Raw genomic sequence first — 18,773 nt, forward strand, 5'->3', positions numbered from 1 at the left:
TGAGACAGTGAGGGAGAGACTCTGTTAGAGAGGAGTCATTAATTAACCTAACTGCCTTCTTCCGAATGGAATCTAGAAGCTTGGAGAGAGATATTGGGTGCATTGCCCTAGATGTGGGAACAATATTCCATGGTAGGGCAGATTTGCAATTTTTACAGAGTGAACAGCTGTTTGGAAGAAAAGTAACACCGAGAAAGAAAGAGAAAACCAAGTTTTTTTCATGTAGAGGAAGCAATATTTGTAATGTGCTTGTGCCAAGAGAGATTAGATGTCAGGGTAATCGCCAAAAGGGATATATCATCTTGCCTAGAAATCAGAGATAATAATAGGAGCAGAAGAATCCGTTTTTGCAAGATATAAGACAAGACTGAGGTTTAGAAGGATTGAAATCAACTAAGTTGTCTTTGCCCCAATGGAGAATTACCTGTAGATTGGCATTTTAGGATTTGGTAGCAGTTATTCGAGAAGCTGAATGTGTAGGGCAAGGTTTTGCAAACTGGAAAGTGGAATGCAATGTGCTATCATCAGCAAAACTATGAATAGGATTTCCAGTCAATGGAAGAAGGTCATTAATATACAAGAGGAATGGAGTGGGGGAAAGAACTGAACCTTTCGGAACACCAGCATTAGTCGAGAAGTAGAGAGCCATCTATCATCACCCTCAGTGAGCAATCAGAAAGAAAACTGGATAACCAATTACAAAAAAACAGTTGGAAAACCATAAGGTGGAAGCTTGTTTAGAAGACCTTTATGCCAAACATGATTCCAAGCCTTTCAGATGTCAAGAGCAACTGCTTGTGTTTCACCAAACTTTTCCACTGAATTTGTCCCATAAATGGGTAACATATGCCAGAATTACACCAGTGGACCGACACTGACGGAATCCATACGGGCGATCATTGATCAGACAGAAGGTTTCTAGGTAGTTTAAGAGTTGGCAGTTAATTGATTTCTCCATTACTTTAGAAAGAGTAGAAGTACAGGAACTGCTTGACTTACGTAATACTCGACTTTTGGAAATTCAAATTTACATAAATTCTTGCCGGCTGCTGCAAACTTAAAAAATTTGTGGAAATGCATTCTGCATCCCATAGGAATAAATGTAGGTATTGTGAAAATATCATAATGTGAACGAAATAACTTTTTTTTTTTTAATTCGTTCCAAATCCTTTGAAGTTGGAAATTTTGCTATATAACTAAGCTATTGATCTCAGTTTATCTAAGAATCAATTTTGAACGCCTTTGTGATATTTTTGTAGAGCAAGTTTCTGGAGGTCACAACCAAAAAACAATAAAAACAATTTGCACTTTCCGATTTATTTTGCTTTTTTGTTAGTGCATCTAATTATAAACAGGTAGGAAACTCGATCTTATTGCATTTACGATAATACCGATAACTGCAATTGTGTGGGTTTTTATGCTATTATGGTGAAATGTGTTCCCCTTCACTGAAATCTTCAATCATATAAAAAACAAATTTTCAGAAACTTCTCTTAATTCCTATTTATGTATTACAATGGTGAAGGGAAAGCAGGCAACGAAAAGTGCAAGTGGTAGTAGTGCCGTGAAACAAAACAAAATTCATTTAGAAATGAAGATGAAAATGATTAAGAAGTACGAATCAGGACAAAGTTTGTCATCTATCGCAAAGGAATTAGGTCTCGCTGCTTCAACAGTGAATACTATTTTAAAGGACAGTGTGTGTATAAAAGAACATGTCAAAGGATCAATGCAGTTAAGATCACAAAATGATCACAAAACAGTGTTCAGGTGCTATATATTGAAGATGGAACAGATATTAATAATATGGATGGAAAATCAGATTCAGAAGCGAGTGCCCCTGAGTCTAATGATCATTCAAGCAAAAGCAACAAGTATTTATAAAGATATTAAGTGCGGCGAATCCGAACTCAAGTTCGTGGCAAGCAATGAGTGGTTTAATAGGTTCAAGCATCGCGCTGGGGTTCCACAATGTTTAAGTATGCGGTGAAGTCGCCAGTGCCAATACTGCAGCTGCAGAGAAATTTTGTGATTTATTGGGAAAAAAAGGCTGCATCAAACATACATTGCCAAAGAGGAAAATACAATGCCAGGTTTCAAGGCATCAAAAGATAGGGCCAAGTTCTTGCTTGGGGCTAATGTAGTGGGAGATTACAAATTAAAACCACTGCTTGTGTACCATTCTGGAAATACTCGTGCATGTAAGGGCAACAATAAAGCTACCATACACATGCATTTCCGATTGAACCAGAGAGCATGGATAACAATATCTCTCTTTGAGGATTGGTTTAAATGCTGCTTCATTCCTGAGGTTGAAAAATATTTAAAGACAATATCACTCATCCAACCTATGGATCAGGGTGTTATTTCGAATTTAAAAGCACATTATTTATGCAAAACATTTGCTCAGACATTGTCTGCAGTAGACGATGAGAAAAATTTTATGTTGAGAAACTTTTGGAAATCTTACAATACTTAACATACAATCTTAAACATTAATAAGGCCTTGGGCGGAAATTACTAAAAGTTGTTTAAATAGCACATGGAAGAAAATGTGTCCATGGCACGTAAAAGGCTACGAAGGATTTGAAAAAGACGAATCATATGAAGAGGTTACAGATAAGATTGTAAAGGTTGCAGAACTATGTCAGTTGGAGATTGATGCCAAAGACACTATTCCTATTGGCTAATTATAAGAATCCCTGGCCTATGAAAGGCACTGCTGGCTGATCCTCTTTCCCATTTCTCTTCAGGTCTGAGGGTGCTCAGCAGGTAAGGCGTGTTTTGTTTGTCTTAATTCATCTTATAAAATAGGCTAAAAGTAAAGTAACTGAAAAAATTGTTTGGCGTAACCAAGTTCTACTCATATGATTGCGTAATAGTAACATAGAACTGCTCCTTTATGTTGTAACTGTAATCTTAGAGATGCTCAACTTCTTATTATAACTTAGAATAATTTAACTACTCACTGGCATTATTGAAAATTAGAAATGACCAATTGTTAATACATCTTATAACTGATCCTCCGTTAAAAAAAATTATGATAGTAATTTAGAACTGCTCAATGTAAATGTAATTAGTAACCTTCACTTTTTTAATTTTATCTCTATTCCCAAACAGCATGGTCTGATGATGGGTATCGGCAAGATACCCGAAACATCACACGTATATATATATTAGTTTAGGCTATGCTTAATAAAATATATATTAAAAACTCCATGTGGTAAAAGAGTGATTAATTATACATATTAATAATTCTTAAAGATTAACAACCACATAACGTCCTTCCCCAACTAAATCAGAACTGTTTTACAATTGTTGCGAGCCTTGGTGTAGGCATAAAATGAAACTGATGAATTGGAAACAAGCCAATTACTATTTGCAACATTCTTCTCTTGAACAGCCTTAGCACATTTATTGGAAAACCAAGGTTTAGATAAAGGACGAGATTTTAAAGTGGAGTGTGGAATAAAGGATTCCATTCCTACAAGAATGCCAACCGAGCTACCCGGGTGGGTAAAGTGCCTGCCTGGCAACCCAAAGGTCGCTGGTTCGAATCCCGCCTCGGGCTTGGATCAAAGTACTGCAAAAACCTTGGGAGGTGCATTATGGCCATAGAAGCCGATGCGCCAACAACTACCAAAAAAAATAAATAAATAAAATAATCCTACAAGAATAATTTCACTGACACGATCTGAGCAAACATTGACATCAGAAGTTTTGAAACAGTAATCCTACCAAAGAAAAGAAAAAAAGAAATTTCACAGGTCATCCCATTTTGCATCCTTGTAATGCCATAGAACACAAGGTTGGGAATAGCCATGAGATAAAGGCTCCATTGGAGAAGAGACAATTACCAAGTTGTGATCTGAGGTGCCTAAAGGACCACTCACTTCGACCATGTATTTAGAAGAGTTATTTGTGAGAAAAAGATCAAGCGTGTTGGCTGTATGGTTAGAATTGTCCGGTATTCTGGTAGGTAAATGAACAATCTGTGCGAGACCATTAGTAATTGCAAAAGCCTCAGCATCTTGACCAGCTGAGTCGGTGTGACCAGAAAATGGAAGCCATCTGGAGTTGTGAACCTTAAAATCACCAAGGAATATTACCTCACTGTTAGGAAAGTTGGACTGGAGAAAGTCAAGTTGTAAAGAGAAGAAGTCAAAGAGCTCCAAGTGATTAGTGGAGTTCAGAGAATGGTATAGAAAACAGATGAATTTGAAAGAATGAGGTAGAGAGATTTTAAGCCAGAGAAGATCAGAAAGAGGAAATTCTAAATTACCAAGTCCCTGACAGAGAATATCACAATGGACATATGCACAAGTACCATCTTTAAGGCGAAAAGAATCACACAGCGAATAATTTGGGCAACTGAGATGAGCAGTAGTTGAATCAACCGATAACTGAGATTCTGTCAGAAAGAGTATATGGAGTTTGGCAGACTGCAAGTGGAAATGGACATCGTTAAGATTAGAACTGAGACCACGTATATTTGTGAAATGAATTAGGAAGTGTTTGGGAGGTTTAGATCTTTTCGTATAAGCTTACTATATTAGTTTGACAATTTATGGTGTATTTTAATAGTAAGAAAAAGTGGAGGGGATATGCTGTATGAAGTAAATGAAATTTTTGGATATGGTGCACACATGGTAAGAATATATCCAGATCCTTAACATAACGTGGCCCTGACAATGCTCCCCCCCCTCATATACACACTAGTCAGACTCCCTCCAGTCACTATCTGGCAGAGTAGAGGCAACAAGGTTAAACACTAGCTGATCCGGAAGACTCCTAAAGAGTTACCAATAGGTTTGGTCCGGTGTACTAACTAGCAGCCAGCCTGTGAACACTGTTTTAGAACTGTACCCTCGAAATGTAAGGAAGATTGGATTTCGCCATGATGTCCATCATAACCTCAAAAGTCATCAGTCATACTGCATGATGGAAGAGATGGGAAGGGTTGACTGGAATCTCCTCTTTTCAATCTTCTCTGGCTTAAAATCTCTCTACCTCATTGTGTCAAATTCATCTGTTCTCTCTACCGTTCTCCAAACTCCACTAATCACTTGGAGCTCTTTGACTTCCTCTCTTTGCAATTTGGGGCGCCTCCATAGCCAGGTGGGCAGGAGCAGCAGTGCGTAGCACACGCTTCTTGATTAGACCGGGGTTCGAGCCCGTGACCATCAAATACGGAGGATGCAGAAAGGTCAGGCAATGACCACCGCATATCCTCGGAGCAATATGGCCTTAGTTGCTAATGCTTCTAAAAAAAAAAAAAAAACCAAAACAAATCTTTGCAATTTGACTTTCTCCAGTCCTACTTTCATAATAGTGAGGTAATTTTCCTTGGTGATTTTAATGTTCACAACTCCAGCTGGCTTCCATTTTCTAGTCACAACCGACCCAGCTGGTCGAGATGCTGAAGCTTTTGCAATTACTAATGACCTTGCACAGATTGTTCACTTACCTACACGAATACCGAACAATCCTAACCATATATATGATGAGAGCCTTGTCGATCAATTCGGCCCTGGAAAGATTGTGCAAGGCTCAAGGGGTAGAATTTTTTTCAGCCTGGAATGTACTTGTTAACAGGAGAGATTGCTTCTACAGGGATGGAATACACTTAAATAGAAAGGGTGCAAGAATATTTGTTGATGCTATCGAGGCAGTGTTAGGTGGGTCGGAAAACTGCTAGCTTGGGGGGAGACAAAGACTAATGGATTAACAGTAGCCACTGGCAGAGGTGAAAGAGATTTTTGCACTGCTTCTATTGGAATGAGCAGAAGCCTGAAAAACAAGATGCAGGATATTTCAGAGACTGCTGGAAGTCATTGCGGTACAAGTAAACACATGGGTTGTGTTAGGGTAGATATTGTTGGGATATCAGAGACGTGGTGTCACACAGATATAAGGAATGCAGAACTGGAATTTGGGGAGTACAATGTGTATAGAAAGGATAGCCAGGACAGGAGGGGAGGAGGGGTTATGCTATTAGTTAAAAAACACATAAAATCCAAGGAAGTGAAGCCAGTCGACATTGATGGACAGGACAGTGTCGAGTCAGTTTGGTGTGACATAAGCATAGGTAAATCAAAATTGAGAGTAGGAGTGTGCTATAGGCCTAATGACTCTGATGACTATAATAAGATACTGTACAGGGAAATAGAATGGGCCAGTAAATCAGAGAGTCTTATAATGGGGGATTTTAATTTCCCAGATATTGACTGGAATTTGTGGGTTGGTCACTCACACACTAGCAAGGCTTTTGTGGATTTATTGGATGATTGTTTTCTACATCAGCATGTTCGTGAGGCAACAAGAGGGAGCAATACTCTTGATCTGATTATCAGTAGTGATTCTTCATGCATTAAGAACCTGCAGATAAATGAACCACTAGGTGGCAGTGATCACAGTGTGTTGAAGTGGGATTTACTCAAGGAGGTAACTACCATCAGAGGTAAAGGGAAGGGTTTTTGTTTTCGTAAAGGAGACTATGATGGTCTGAGACAGTATTTAAATTCTGTACAGTGGGACCAACTGATGATGTTACAAACAGCAAACTCAAAATGGGAAGCATTCAAGGAACTAATCTTGGAGGCTACCAGGCTTTACATACCAACTAAGAAATATTGTTCAAGGTTTAGGCCTAAATGGTTGTCAGATGAACTAATGAGACATGTGGCAGAGAAGCAAAATGCATGGGATACATACAAATTAATGGGTGACATGGAAGCCTATGATAGATATAAGTTGGTCTGTAACCAAGTCACAAAGGAGATTAGGCAGGCAAAGGCAGACTACAAAAAATCCTTGGCAAAGGATGCAAAGAAAAACAGAAAAGAGTTCTTTACATACTTGAACTTGAGAAGGAAAGGGATGAATCAGATTGGTCCACTGGATATTGATGGTTCAACAGTTGAGGATCCTGCTCAGGTGGCTAACAATCTAAACGAGTATTTTGCATCTACATTCACACATGAGGAGTTATTCAGGAAGGGGATTGTCGTAGGTGAAGTAAACATTGGCAGTGAGCTAGATGATTTTCTAATAACTGAGAGGAAAGTGGAGGAGAAATTGTTGAGGATAAACATAAAAAAGGCACCCGGGGTGGATGGGATCTATCCAGTTATATTAAAGGAGGCAGCAAAGGAAGTAAGCAAACCCCTAGCCATAATTATGAGAGCTTCTTTGGACTCAGGGGAGGTACCCATGGACTGGAGATGTGCAAATGTAACCCCAATTCACAAAGGAGGATCAGAGGCTGACACAAGTAATTATAGACCTGTTAGTTTAACTTCGGTTCCAGGAAAATTAATGGAGGCACTGGTTAAAGAAGCACTGCAGGATCATCTGGACAAGAATTCAGTTATAGCTCAGACACAGCATGGTTTTGTTAAGGGCAGGTCTTGTCTGACCAATTTTATTGGATACTATGATGTAGTCACAAAAGAACTGGATGCAGGGAATAACTTTGATATTATATATTTGGATCTTAGAAAGGCTTTCGATACTGTTGCGCATGGAAGACTGCTGCACAAATTGGAGAAGTGTGGCATTGGAGGCAAATTGCTGCTATGGATAAAGGGATGGTTGAGTGACAGAAGACAGAGAGTGGTAATCAATGGACACTGCTCAACGTGGACTAATGTTATTAGTGGAGTTCCTCAGGGTTCAGTGTTGGGTCCATTGTTGTTTTCTGTATTTATAAATGATATTGATGATGGTGTATCAGGCTTAATGTCCAAGTTTGCAGACGATACCAAGGTTGGCAGGGTTGTTAAGGACACTACTGATACTATGCTGCTGCAACAGGATCTGGAAAGGTTGAGCAGATGGGCTGAGAGGTGGCAAATGAAGTTTAACATTGACAAATGTAAAGTACTACATATGGGAAACAGTAACCCCAGATCAACATATCAACTCTGTGGTACTACGCTGACAGTGGTAGAGAATGAAAAGGACCTGGGGGTAATTGTGCAGGCAGATATGAAGTTCTCAGAGCAGTGCAGACGAGCTGCAAGAGTAGCTCATGGTGTCTTGTCAATGATATACAGGAATTTTTCTAGCAGGGACAGGGATGTGATTATTCCCTTGTATAAGGCATTGGTTAGGCCACACCTTGAGTACTGTATACAGGTCTGGAGGCCTCATTTCAAGAAGGATATAGAGCTGCTGGAACGAGTACAGAGAAGGGCAACAAGATTAGTGAATGGAACAAAGGGTTGCTCTTACGAAGAAAGGCTTAAGTTTTGCAAATTACAGAGCCTGGAGACTAGGCATCGGCGAGGTGATCTGATAGAGGTGTATAAGGCTTTGAATGGCTTGAGCATGCTCAATGCCGATGGGATTCTTCCTCTTGCTCAGAATAATCACCTGAGAGGGCATAAATTCAAATTGAGGAAGGACGGATGTCGGATAGATGTGCGGAAATTTGCCTTTAGCCAGCGGGCAGTTGGTTTGTGGAATAGACTCCCATCGCTTGTTGTTGAAGTTGATAGCCTAAACAAATTTAAGGCTCAGCTGGACAGGTATTTCGAAGAACGGAGGGGTGAAATGGGAGTAGTGGTTTTTTTTTTTTTTTTGGCTGATGCTGAATAAGCTTGCTTTCTTGCATCATATGCCTCTACTAATGCTAATGCTAATACAGCCAGCACGCTTGATCTTTTTCTCACAAACAACCTTTCTGAGTACACGGTCGAAGTGAGTGGTCCTTTAGGCACCTCAGATCACAGCTTGGTGATTGTCTCTTCACCAATGGAGCCTTTATCTCATGGCTATTCCCAACCTCGTATTGTTTGGCATTACAAGAATGCAAAATGGGATGACATGCGAGATGTCTTTTCTTCTTTTCCTTGGTCGGATTATTTTTTCAAAACTTCTGATGTCGGCATTTGCTCAGATTGTGTCAGAGAAATTATTCTGGCTTATGTTACCCATTTATGGACAAATTCAATGGAAAAGTTCGGTAAAACACAAGCAATTGCTCTTGACATCTCAAAGGCTTTTGATCGTGTTTGGCTTAAAGGTCTTCTAAAGAAGCTTCCATCTTATGGTTTGCCAACTGTTTTTTGTAATTGGTTATCCAGTTTTCTCTCTGATCGCTCATTGAGGGTGATGGTAGATGGCTCTCTGTCTTCTAACTTCTCCACTAATGCCAGTGTCCCCCAAGGTTCAGTTCTTTCCCCCACTCTTTTCCTCTTGTATATTAATGACCTTCTTCCATTGACTGCAAATCCTATCCATAGTTTTGCCTTCTACATTGCATTCTACTTTCCATTTTGAGAAACTTTGCCCTGCTCAATCAGCTTCAACTTCTCGAATATCTACTACCTATTCCTTAAATGCTGATTTCCAGGTAATTCTCCAGTGGGGCAAAGACAACTTAGTTGATTTCAATCCTTCTAAAACTCAGTCTTGTCTTATATCTCGCAAAAAAGGATTCTTCTACTCCTATGCTCATCTTTGGATTCTTCTACTCCTATGCTCCGATTTCTAGGCAAAATGATATATCTCTTTTGGGGATTACACTAACTTGTAATCTCTCTTGGTACAAGCACATTACAAATATTGCTTCCTCTGCATCTAAAAAACTTGGTTTTCTTTTTCGCTTTCGACGTTACTTTTCTTCCAAACAGCTGTTCACTCTGTACAAATCGCAAATCCGCTCTACCATGGAATATTGTTCCCACATCTGGGGCTGTGCCCCCAAAACCTCACTCAGGCTTCTAGATTCCATTCAGAAGAGGGCAGTTAGGTTAATTAATGATTCATCTCAAACAAAGTCTCTCCACTCGCTGTCTCACTGACGTACTGTTTCTGCTGCATGCCTTTTCTACAGATACTTCCATGGGTACTGTTCTTCTGAATTGGCTTCTATAATTCCCGCTGTCTCTTTCAAAACAGTCCAAACAACATCCATTTACTGTCCAAACTTACAGAACCAATTTTTCATCTTCCTCGTGTCATTCAACTGCCGTTTTCTGGAACGACCTTCCTTCATACGTATTTCCTGAAAATTACAGTCTACAGAAATTCAAGTCTAATGTCAACAAATATCGTCTTTCGTCTTCTCAACCTCCAACCGAAGCATGGTACTAAGTACTATAGGTTCTAATACCTCTCGTGTTTGGGGTTTTCATTAAAAAAAAAAATATGAGTAACAGTAACCGCAGAGAAATGGACCAACTATGTACTACACTCGGGGTAGTGTCGAATGAAAAAGACCTGGGTGTAATTGTGCAGTCAGATATGAAGTTTTTTGAACAGTGCAGACAGGCTGCCAGAGCAGGCCATGAGGTCTTGTCAATGATATTTAGGAATTTTGCTAGCAGCAATAACAGGTGATTATCCCCTTGTATAAGGCAATGGTCATGTCACATCTCGAGTACAGCATACAGGTCTGGAAGCCTCATTTTAGAAAGGATGTAGAGTTGCTAGAATGAGCACAGAGAAGGCCAACAAGACTGGTGAGGGAAACAAAGGGGGGTGTTCTTACAAAAAAAAAAAAGGCTTAAGTGCTGCAAATTGCAGCATCCGGAGACTAGGCACTCAAGAGGTGATCTGAATGAGGTGTATAAGGCTTTGAATGGATTGAGCAGGCTTAATGCTGATGGGATTCTTCCTCTTGCTTAGATTACAAACCTGAGGGGGCATAAACTCAAATTGAGGAAAGGATGTGCAGAAATTTGCCTTTAGCCAGTAGGTAGTTGATTTGTGGAACAAACTTCCATCTGTCATTGTGGAAGTGATAGCTTAAATAAATTTAAGGAAGAAGTGGACATGAATGGATGGGTGGAATGGAAAGTGTTTTTTTTTTTTTTTTTTTTTTTTTTGGCTGATGCTGTATAAGCTTGCTTTCTTGCATCATATGCCTCTACTAATGCTAATGTCAGTTTATGAAAAAATAATCGTATAGAGAAATGCAGGGCTGTATAAGATATTGCAATTATGACAAAAAACAGGAAATGCAATAAAATTACAAATGGAGGAAAGTCACACAACATTTTGCATTTATTTAACAATTGTTAACTGATTGTAATATAAACTAAATGTTGAATAAATGTATGTTAGAGTTGAAGGTAGATTTACCCACCACAGCTTTCATGAATTATAATGAATTTGAGACTTGAGGATACCATCTTTATATTCTACGAAGTTTTATGATGTGAATTAAGACTATTTCATATAAAAAATGAATTGAAACAACAGTGCAAATTTGTTGTTCTGTCCATGTGTTTGATACATGATATAGTTTATCCTGTGAATCACTGACTTTTACATAATTATAAGAAATTAAGATAAAAAAGAAAACCACCTACCCTGCTTAATGCATTTTCCTGACCAGGACTTAAATCACCAAACATTCCACTCATCATTCAAAATGTTCTTGTTGATTGGTTTTCTCTCTGAACTTTTCTCAAATAAACCTAGAAAGAAGAAATGTTTGGTATTCTGTAATTTCAGTGAAATTATAATAAAAATATTAGAGTTAAAAGTAGTAGTAGTGTTATGTTAATATGTGTCGGGGGGGGGGGGACTGTTACTACTGTTACTTATTATTTTTATATTGTATTTTGCTTATGCCCATTGCAATAACACATTTTTATAGGATACAAATCCTATACAAATTATAATAATTCATACTATCTGTTGATAGGATGAGAGAAATTTTTTCCAAATGTTTTATAGGTAAAAATCAAACTCAAATAAAAGACTCTGTTATCAATAGCATCTACAGCATGGGTCATTGGTACAGTGGAAAATCAAGGATCACCCTGCAAAATTGAAGGGGGGTGCTTAGCCCTCCCATCAACTGGCTGTCACATTATATATATTTCATATATTTTATGTCATATATTTTTAAGCAGAATTCTGCTTTATAATCCTGAGCAGTTATATGATATGTTTTAATATGTTTTATTTTCCATATCTTTGAAGCATTTTGGATCCATCCTATACCCACCTCACAATGTAGTAATCTGTGCCATCTACCACTTCCGTGTAGATGTAGGCTGCTTCACAGATTTCTGCATTGGCTTGTGGATGTGTAACCAGGGGAAAAAATATCTAGTGGGATATTTTTTCATATACAAGGTGTCTCAAAAATATTGGTACAAACGTTTAGGGGAGGTAGGTAACATCTAAAGGAATGTGACTCACATAGGAACCCATAATCGGAAACTTCACGGATAAGTAGTAGCAGAGGCACAAGAAGCAGAAATGACACAAGACAGTAATTAGTGGCAAACATTTATTTGACATAATATTAACAATGGAGTACGAGATGGATGCATTTCATGATGTTACAACAGATGCTCGAAGGTTCCACCATGAGACGCGATGCATGCATGACACCGACGCAGCATGGATATGGCGGACACAGTCGAACACACCCGGTGTTTCTTTGACAGTAGCAGCAGCGCAGACGAGTCTCGCCACGAGATCCATTTCCGTCTCCACAGGCAATTCATACACGATAGATTTGAGGACCCCCCCCCCACAGAAAGAAATCAAGGCTCAATAAATCAGGTGAGCGTGGGGGCCAGGCAACGGGTCCACCACGGCCAATTCATCGACGCGCAAAATGCCTGTTCAAAGGGTCACGAACACACCTTCCATAAACAGGTGCCCCATCATGTTGAAACCAAATGTTGCGTCTCACATTTGCTGGAACATCGTCAAGTAACCCTGGTAGAACTTGTTCAAGAAAGATCTGATATTTAGCGGAGTTCATGCGGGATGGTAACAAGCATGGGCCGACTAAGCAGTCACCGACCATACCTGCCCACACATTTATTGTGAAGTGATGTTGTGCTGCATGGGGGGGTGCACACCGTGTGGGTTGTCGTGAGCCCACACATGAGCATTATGCTGATTGAATAAGCCTTCCCGAGTGAAATAAGCCTCATCCGTGAACAAAACATAGGCTGGAAAATTCAAGTCTTGAACACTTTCTTGGAGAAACCACTGTGCAAAAACCACACATGCAGGATGATCTTGGGGGAGCAGTAACTGAACCCTTTGGAGATGAAAGGGGTGTAAGGAATCGTCGTGCCAGACATGCTGTACACTACAACAAGACACTCCTAAGGCAGAGACAACGGCACGTGTGCTGATAGCAGGATTATTCTGGGGACTGCATTCAACATACTTTCTTCCATGGCAGGAGTTTGCATTGAACATGGTCTGCCCGCACTACTTCTGTTATCTCTAAATGACCCATAATCGCACAAATTTTGATGCACACATGCAAACAAATGGTGGTCTGGTACATGTCTGTCTGTCTGTCTGGGAAGCGTTCTCCATAAATTTGTTGAGCGGCTTGTCCATTGCCTTCTGCTAATCCATACACTAGGTGCATATCTGGCAGCTCACAGTTCGTATATATCGATGAATGCTCTTCGTGCGGCAACTACTGCTTGAATGAGAAAACCAGAAATTTTCCCTCTCGTTAACTGATGAACAGTGCCATGTACTGACTTATGGTGATGTTTCCGGTTATGGCTTCCTATGCGATTCACATTCCTTTAGATGTTACTTACCTCCCCTAAACATTTGTACCAATATTTTTGAGACATTCTGTATATGTATATATGAATATATACATATATATTAATTGTTTTCTTCAGTTTTTGGCTACTAAAGCCATAAGTGTACCTGTTATTGAAGTATTTTTAGGTTTGTATCCCTCCCCCCGTGTATTATATCAGTATAAATGTATGTTCACTGGCTGTTTTGTATTAGTTGTTTTCAACCTTTTTAACCAACAAACCATTTATGCTGTGATTTAAAAATCAGGAAGGATGTATGAAGGGAGCATTTTTTAAAATAAAATTGCTTCCTTTTTAGGTACTTTATTTTTATGGGGGTATTGGAGGATATCCTATAGGCAAATCAATAAAAAAAACACTAGGATTGCCTCTCCATTTTGGAATTTTGTTTTACACTTATGGGGGGGGGATGGGATCCTCATTGTTAAATTACTGAAGTAAATGAATCATTTTTCGAACATTCATATAAAAAAAATTATTATTTTATGTTATTAATGTTACATCGAATATTTTATAAGGACTCAAAATGGAAAATTCTGCAAAAGTGAACTCTCGTTAATAAAATATCTTATTTTTAACCATATTCTTTTTTTCTTTTTTTCTTTATATATTCTGGGTAATTTGAGTAATTTATATATTCTGGGAATTAGACTGTCTGTTAATTTTGGAAGCTGTTCTACAGAGGTTAGTTTTTGAAATAACTTGGAGGTATTTTTACTTAATTAGATACTAAAATTGTACTTGAACAGTTTTGAATTGCTCTAGTCATATAGATTAGCATATTTTTTATATGCTATTCATACAGATTAGCATATTTTTGTATATTCCATTTATATAGATTAGCATATTATTATTATTATTATTATTATTAGCCATATAGTGAAAGGAAGCCTGAGGCTTATGCTGCACCAGCCAAAAAAAATTCCCTGAGAGAGAGAGAGAGAGAGAGAGAGAGAGAGAGAGAGAGAGAGAGAGAGAGAGAGAGAGAGAGAAGTAGAAAGGAATCACCAAGAAAGAGAAGAATGATGATATCCAGCTCAGGACCCTGAGTGTGCCAAGCCCATTCTCACCAGATGTGAGCCCCTAGAGTGAGTATTTTTGTATTTAGTTCAGGATTTAGAAAGTTACAGTTTAAAATTCAGATATCCATTTGTTATTGATATTTTGTCAGGAATTTCATAAATCAAGACTAGGAAATTGTAGTTTAGTAAACTGTAACAGTTTCTGAATTCATAGCAAGATATTTTGTAATTTTTAATTTTAGTTAAAAAAAATTATGGCTTCATCTAAAAAAGTTAGTTAAATCATGCTAAACAATGTTGCCCATAATTCACAGAATTGCCAGTGGCAGTTTTTTCAGAAAACCCAGTGTTCAGAGAGAGAGAGAGAGAGAGAGAGAGAGAGAGAGAGAGAGAGAGAGAAACATAAATATATATATATACAATGAAACTTCCCTTTAACGGACAACCATGGGGAACGAAAATGTGTCCGTTAGAGACGTGTCCGCTAACAAGAAGTCTGAGGGAGAAAAAAAAAAAAAAAAAAAAGAAAGAAAAATCGTTAAACGTTTAATGTAAAATTAAATTAAAATATATACAGATTTTGAACAATATTTTTGTAAATAATATACAATTACATACACAAGAGATAAAGAAAAATCGTTAAACGTTTAATCTAAAATTAAATTAAATTATATACAGATTTTGCACAATATTTTTGTAAATAATATACATACAATTGTGCTATGCATATTATGACTTTATCTTAAGAAAAATACATACAGTAATCACTTATTTTCTTCTGCACCTTCTTCCGGCTGATAATTTTGTTTTCAACATTTGTTTGGAGTGAAGAAACCATCGAAAGTCCTTCAGTATCTTCTTCAGCGGCGAAAAACATTTTTAAACGATTGATTTGTATGAGCGCTTCTTCCATTTTCATCGGTGGTTCGTCGTTAATATGTTCTTCGACAGAATGACCTCCTTCCATTTCTTAATCCTCATGAGGAACTTCTTGAAAAATATCGATGATAATGTCGTTGATATCTATAGCACCATCTTCTGTAGTGAGGTTCGAGTCTATATCTTTGTAGCCAGGGTCACTTGTAGCTGAAGTATCATACACTATCAATAGATGTTGAAGTTCTTGTTCTTCTTGGTGCTCCACATTGCTGTTCACAACTTCAATTTTTGTGTTTAAGAAGCCAGACTTTACAAAACAGTTCACGACAGTTTGTTTTCTAATTGCATTTACTGAAGAGGAAATCCACTGAATCACATCTAGGATGCTGAGTTTATTTGCGAAGTCACTCGCACATGTTACATCGTTCATGTTTGCAATGAGATGTCTTAAAACACGTTTTCTGTAGTGAAGTTTAAAATTTTTTATTATCCCTTGATCCAAGGGCTGACACTCTGGAGATGTGTTTGATGGCAGAAAAACAATTTGAATGTTGGACAATTCAACGTGCGGGTAAGATGCAGCATTATCCATGAAAAGAATAATTTTTCTGTTTTGACGAATCATGTTTTGGTTAAAGTGACTTATCCATTCGCTCATGATATCTGCTTCAACGTGATTTCAATCTGCCTCTAATTGATTGGAGTAAATGGGAAGGAAACTCGACATGGGGAACAAAATTTTTAAATCAACTAGATGACTGTTATTTGTATCAACATGTCAGGGAAAATACTAGAGAAAAGAATATCCTAGACCTCATCATCGCACATGAATCAGATGACATAACAGGGCTGACAGTAGAGGAACCAGTAGCAGGAAGTGATCACGGAGTTCTACGGTGGATCATGACGAAAGAGGTAGCAGAAGTAAAAGGCAAAGGAATGAGTTTTAATTTCAGAAAAGGAAATTACGATGCCTTAAGGTACTACATGGCCTCTATTAACTGGGTAGATATCGTGCAGAGAATGAATACGATTGAACTGTGGTACGCTTTTAAAACATTAATCACAGATGCCTTGAATGCGTATATACCATTAAAAAACATACTCCACGAGGAGGGTTCCAAGTTGGATGACTAGTGAAGTTGCCGCATTACTTGAGCAGAAAAAGGTGGCATGGAAAGGTTACAGAACAATAAAAAGTACTGAAGCCTATAACAGCTACAAGGTGATGTGTAATAGAGCCACAGAAAAGGTTCGACAGGCAAAGGCAGTTTATGAGAAATCACTAGCAAACAGAGCAAAGAGGGGGGATAAAGAATTCTTCACATATATAAATGCCAAGAAGAGCAGGACAAACCAGATCGGACCTTTATGTAAGGGAAAGGGGATAGTAATAAATACACCAGCTGCCATTGCAGATGAACTCAACAGTTATTTTGCATCGATATTTACAAATGAAAAGCCTTTTGTGGCAAAGGGAAATTGTGGGAGCGAAGTTAAAAAATATGTAATTAATGATATTGAAATTTCCCAAGATTATTTAATGAAAAAACTTTCGAGCCTACAGACCAGTAAGGCTCCTGGAGTTGATGGAATATACCCTATAATCTTAAGAGAGGCGGCAAGCGAGTGCATTGAACCATTGAGGCTAATTATGCGAGCATCATTAGACTCTGGGGAGATTCCCTTGGATTGGAAAAGTGCAAATGTATCTCCCATACATAAGGGTGGCTCTAAAAGTGAAGTTGGAAATTATCGACCTGTCAGTCTGACTTCAGTAGTAGGGAAAATCATGGAGGCAATGATCAAGGGTGGAATTCAGGATCATTTGGATCGAATTGAAATTCTCAAGGATACTCAGCATGGTTTCGTAAAGGGAAAATCATGTTTAACAAATCTGGTTCGCTATTTCGAAAGGGTCACTCACGAGCTGGATTTAGGGAATAATTTCGACATTGTTTATTTAGATTTCAGCAAAGCTTTTGACTCAGTCCCACATGAGCGGTTGCTTTATAGGCTGGAACAGGTTGGAATCACTGGGAAAATCCTTAGATGGATAGAAGGATGGCTTCAGGGCAGGAGGCAGAGGGTTGTGATAAATGGCTATTCCTCAGATTGGGTTGATGTAAGAAGTGGGGTTCCCCAAGGATCAGTATTAGGACCACTGTTGTTTTTAATTTTCATAAACGACATTCATGAAGGGATAGAGGGCGTGATGTCTAAATTTGCAGATGATGTTAAAATTGGGAGAGTAGTTAATGATCAGTGTCAAGCTGAGCTTCTTCAGAGAGACCTAGATAGACTTCAGGAATGGTCAGAAAAATGGCAGCTGTGCTTTAATCCAACAAAGTGTAAGGTATTACACCTGGGAAACAGTAATCCCAAAAAAACTTATTCACTTGGTGGAGTTCAACTAAAGCCAGTACTGGAGGAAAGGGACTTGGGTGTTACGATACGGTCAGACATGAAATTCTCTGAGCATTGTAAACAGGTTGCAAGGAAGGCCCATGGTGTCCTATCAATGATCTATCGAACTTTTGCAAGTAGAGATAGGGACGTGATAATCCCATTATATAAGGCTTATGTTAGACCACACTTGGAATACTGTGTTCAAGTATGGAGACCGCACCTGAAGAAAGACATCGAGCTTCTTGAAAGGGTGCAAAGAAGGGTAACTCGCCTGGTGAGATCGGCAAAAGGGCGTCCTTATGAAGAAAGACTTCGAATATGTGGGTTGCAGAGTTTGGAAACTAGACACCTTAGAGGAGATTTGATTGAGGTGTTTAAGGCTCTGAGAGGCATCAGTAAAATGAATGAGGACAAAATTTTCAAGATTATAAATGATGCTAGAACTAGGGGACATAAATTCAAGTTACGGGGGGAAATGTTTAGATTGGATTGCAGGAAGTTCTATTTTAGCCAGCGAGTTATAAATTACTGGAATAAGTTGCCTTCATGGGTGGTAGAGGCCGAGAGTTTGGGGAAATTCAAAGGTCATCTGGATAGTACTTTCGGGTAAGGGAAGCACATAGGATGATAGGTTTAATTTCCTTTTTATTATTTTTTATTTTATTAATTATTATTATTTAGTTATTTATTTTTATTTTTTTGTTTTTATCATTGTTTTGTTTGGATTTATTTTTTTTTATTTTTTATTTTTTTTTGGCTGGTGCAGCATAAGCCATAGGCTTTCTTGCACCATGCGGCCGTTACTAATACTAATACTAATACTAATCTCGTGTCATCCACGCTTTTTTTATTAGATTTCCAGTCAACATTCAAAAGATTCAACTTTATGCCCTTGAAACAACGAGGATTT

The 18,773-nt window shown here is 38.3% G+C and overlaps 1 protein-coding gene across 4 annotated transcripts in view; it reads right to left on the reverse strand.

Annotated features, from left to right (window-relative positions):
- LOC150081800 (SEC14-like protein 2) overlaps positions 1 to 18,773 on the reverse strand; it is a 219,284-nt gene that overhangs the window by 147,655 nt on the left and 52,856 nt on the right. For all 4 annotated transcript variants that reach the window (XM_090379677.1, XM_090379676.1, XM_090379675.1 and 1 more), the window contains exon 2: positions 11,322 to 11,429. In XM_090379677.1, the coding sequence (XP_090235803.1) occupies positions 11,322 to 11,378 (57 nt within the window). In that variant the 5' untranslated portion in view covers positions 11,379 to 11,429. The remainder of the gene's footprint in view (positions 1 to 11,321; positions 11,430 to 18,773) is intronic.

The sequence above is a fragment of the Mastigoproctus giganteus genome, chromosome 8, assembly GCF_048544385.1.
Source record: "Mastigoproctus giganteus isolate SK-2022 chromosome 8, ASM4854438v1, whole genome shotgun sequence".
In the NCBI taxonomy this organism is placed as follows: domain Eukaryota; kingdom Metazoa; phylum Arthropoda; class Arachnida; order Uropygi; family Thelyphonidae; genus Mastigoproctus; species Mastigoproctus giganteus.